The following is a 3,579-nucleotide window of genomic DNA, read 5'->3' on the forward strand; positions in this document are numbered from 1 at the left end:
GTGTCCTTCCAAGCTGTTAGCTGCCCTGCAGGATGCAAACCTCTCTCACAGCAGCTTTCTGTTATCGGAAAGCCCCATGGAGAAGCACAGATATGCTATGACTGAGGAAATGCTCTTGGGTTGGTGAAATGAGCCCGGTGTGTCCTTGGCTAGAAGCAGGGTGCTGAGACTTTGAGAAAGGGTGAGACATTTGGTGGTCTGCAGTGGATGTCTGTGCTCTCAGCAGTGTCTGGTGGCTTTTCAGGGTAACATGGGAGTGTGATCACCCTCCATCTCAGACAGGTGCAAGCACAGTGAAAGTGGGAACTAGACAGAAGGACAGAGCAGCTCCCCCTCCCTCTGCACTAAGCCACAGGCAATCCTCTTGACTTTCCTGGCTCACGCTGTTCTCCCGGAGTGCAGCAGAAATGCTGAAGTTTCCCGAGATCTAAGAAAACTCCCCAGGGGTGATGTGGACAGCTTTAAAAAACCCTAGAACTCTTAAACTGCTTTTACACTCCTGGTTCCTTAGCACTGGGAGTGCAGATGCTGACAAGCCCTTCTGCGTTAGGAGCGGTTTCAGCTGACAAAGTCAAACACCAGACTGGCCCCTGCCCCCACCGTTCCCATGAACCCACTGCTGCAGAGCAGGGCTGACTTCTCAAGAGCCCATGGGTAGAGGCCCGGCTCTTCACTGCACGCTTGGCCAGCACCAAGCAGGGCTCCAGCCACAGCCCTGAAGGAAGGTCTCCTAGAAAAGAAAAAGTGTCTGTGTGTGTGAGAGTGGGAGGGTCTATGGGAAATGGCTTTGATATTCCTCAGAGAAAATTGCCCTACTTCTTCACTGTCTTTTATCTACTATGACAGCACCCCATTCCCAGAGGAAGAAAATGTCCAACGGCAGCTCCATCACCCAGTTCCTCCTACTGGCGTTTGCAGACACACGGGAGCTGCAGCTCTTGCACTTCTGGCTCTTCCTGGGCATCTACCTGGCTGCCCTCCTGGCCAACGGCCTCATCATCACCACTATAGCCTGTGACCACTGCCTCCATACACCCATGTACTTCTTCCTCCTCAACCTCTCTGTTCTTGACCTTGGCTCCATCTCCACCACTGTCCCTAAAGCCATGGCCAACTCCCTCTGGGACAACAGGGCCATCTCCTTCCTAGGATGTGCTGCACAGGCATTTCTGTTTCTCTTTTTGATCTCAGCAGAGTATTATCTTCTCACTGTCATGGCCTATGACCGCTATGTTGCCATCTGCAAACCCCTGCACTACGGGACCCTCCTGGGCAGCAGAGCTTGTGTCCACATGGCAGCAGCTGCCTGGGGCAGTGGGTTTCTCCATGCTGTGCTGCACACTGCCAGTACATTTTCACTACCCCTCTGCCAAGGCAATGCTGTGGACCATTTCTTCTGTGAAATCTCCCAGATCCTCAAGCTCGCCTGCTCAGACTCCTTCCTCAGGGAAGTTGGGGTACTTGTAGTTAGTGTCTCTTTTGCATTTGGGTGTTTTGTTTCCATTGTGCTGTCCTATGGGCAGATCTTCAGGGCTGTGCTGAGGATCTCCTCTGAGCAGGGACGGCACAAAGCCTTTTCCACGTGCATCCCTCACCTGGCCGTGGTCTCCCTGTTTGTCAGCACTGCAATGTTTGCCTACCTGAAGCCCAGCTCCATCTCCTCCCCACCCCTCGAACTGGTGATGGCAGTTCTGTACTCGGTGGTGCCTCCAGCAGTGAACCCCCTCCTCTACAGCATGAGGAACCAGGAGCTCAAGGATGCCCTGTGGAAAATGATGAACGGGTGCTTTTCAGAAACAATTAACTGATTGTTTTCTTTTGCAGAGCATTCATAATGTATCTCATTACAGGCCCAGGCTGCCTTATCAGGTTCCTGTTTGTGGTGGTAGCGGGATTTTCTTTGTTTTTCTTGTGATCACGTTGTGCACAATGAAATTTTATTAGCCATCCCATATGTAATTCAATGTCTACCTGTAGAATTTGACCCAGAGGTTGTGTAAATGAGGCACAGTGCTCTCTGTGTATTTCAACACAATAAAGGACCCTGCAGCGACTATTTTGCCCGAGATCCTTCCTCTGAGAAATTGGTGAAGAAGCAGAGCAGTGCCTGTATGCAGAGGGGAAGGGGAAAAGATTCTCAGCAAAGCAGCAGTGCCAGGGAGCACCAGCGCTTGGTCTTCCCAGAGCTGCTCTCTTTCCACTCCCACACTCTCCTTCTGAGCCCCTGGCTTGGTGTAAGGCCGGAGTGCTCTGGCATCTCCGGCACAGTCCTGCAGTGTGGCAGGATCTGAAGGGAGAATCTTGATTCTGAGGAATTCCTGTATTTATACTGCCTTTGTCAATCCATCACTTGCCCCACTGGCCACTGGGACCAGGGTTCCCTCAGCTGCCTTCTTTGTGCTGACAACATATTTAGAGAAGCTCTTCTGGGACCCCTCCCCATGCATGGGCATTTCCACCCACAAACGAGCTCTGGCTTTGCTGGCTCCATCCCTGCGCCCACAGGCCAGGTGTCTGTCTGCCTCCTGGGCAGGCTGTTCCCCCTCCAGCCTCCCTGCACTTCCTTCTGGTGTTGGACCTCCTAAGTCAGGGGGGTCCCTGTTCATCCACGCTGACCTCTTGCCAGGCCCTGCTCGACTCCTTGTGCTGTGGGCTGGCTCCTTCCTGGGCTGTGAGGATGTTCTCCCTGAAGATCCAGGAGGGTCTCACAGCCCCTTTGTCCTCCAGGACAGTCTGTCCTGGGTTCAGTTGGGATAGAGTTCATTTTCACAGGAACCTGGGAGTGGGCACAGCTGGGACAGCTGACCTGAACTAGCCAAGGAGTTATTCCATACCATGTGACATCTTGCTCAGTATATAAATGGTCAGTGGTCTGGGGGAGGTCACTTGGCTTTCGGTGGGGGAACTGACGGAGGGTCAGGTTCCGGGTAGCGAGCAGTTGCACTGCGCATCACTCCTTTTGTATATTCTCTTATTAGTATTGTTGTTGTTGTTGTAAGTTCTCTTTTTGTGTTGTCCCAGTAAATTGTCCTTGTCCTAACCCACAAGGTTCCTTTTTTTTTTTTTTTTTCTTTTCTCCTTCCTGGTTCTCCTCCCTATCCCACCGGAGGGGGCAGAAGGAGTGAGCGAGTGGCTCTGTGATACTTTGTTACCAGGTGGGCTGAAACCACAACACAGTCCAAGCAGATCTTCAGCTAATGGAAATCAGCTCTCCTGCAGCTCCGCACTGTCATTCTGCTACTAGTCATGCATCTCCACCATCTCATGGTGGTTGCAGCCATGGCTGCCCTCCTCCTTCCCATCCCCAGCCAGATCCACCCTGTCTGTCAGGAAGAGACCAGCCCTCGACAGCTCATTGAGTGCCTCTGTCAAAATGTTGTCTTCCACACCCTGCAGGAATCTCCTGGCTTGCTTGTGCCCAGCCCTGCTGCCCTCCCAGCAGACTGTGGGGTGCTTCAACTCGCCATGTCATCGAGGATCTGTGACCGCGAGGCTTCCTCCAAGGCAAGGCTCTGTGCACGCCAGCCTCCCCTTTGCACAGAGCTCCCCACCACCTGCCTTCCTGAGGAGCCCTTGGCA

At 53.0% G+C, this 3,579-nt stretch overlaps 1 protein-coding gene across 1 annotated transcript; it reads left to right on the top strand.

Annotated features, from left to right (window-relative positions):
* Positions 1-869: 869 nt before the first annotated feature.
* On the top strand, positions 870-1,808 carry LOC115338015 (olfactory receptor 14A16-like). Its single transcript, XM_030006422.1, has one exon. It carries the CDS (start codon positions 870-872, stop codon positions 1,806-1,808), a length of 939 nt encoding a protein of 312 aa, XP_029862282.1.
* The last annotated feature ends 1,771 nt before the right edge of the window (positions 1,809-3,579 follow it).

Source organism: Aquila chrysaetos, assembly GCF_900496995.4.
Source record: "Aquila chrysaetos chrysaetos chromosome W unlocalized genomic scaffold, bAquChr1.4 W_unloc_8, whole genome shotgun sequence".
Classification (NCBI taxonomy): Eukaryota; Metazoa; Chordata; class Aves; order Accipitriformes; family Accipitridae; genus Aquila; species Aquila chrysaetos.

Bases quoted from the DNA above. Each gene is read 5' to 3' on its own strand.
- LOC115338015 (XM_030006422.1), top strand. From the start codon at position 870: ATGTCCAACGGCAGCTCCATCACCCAGTTCCTCCTACTGGCGTTTGCA.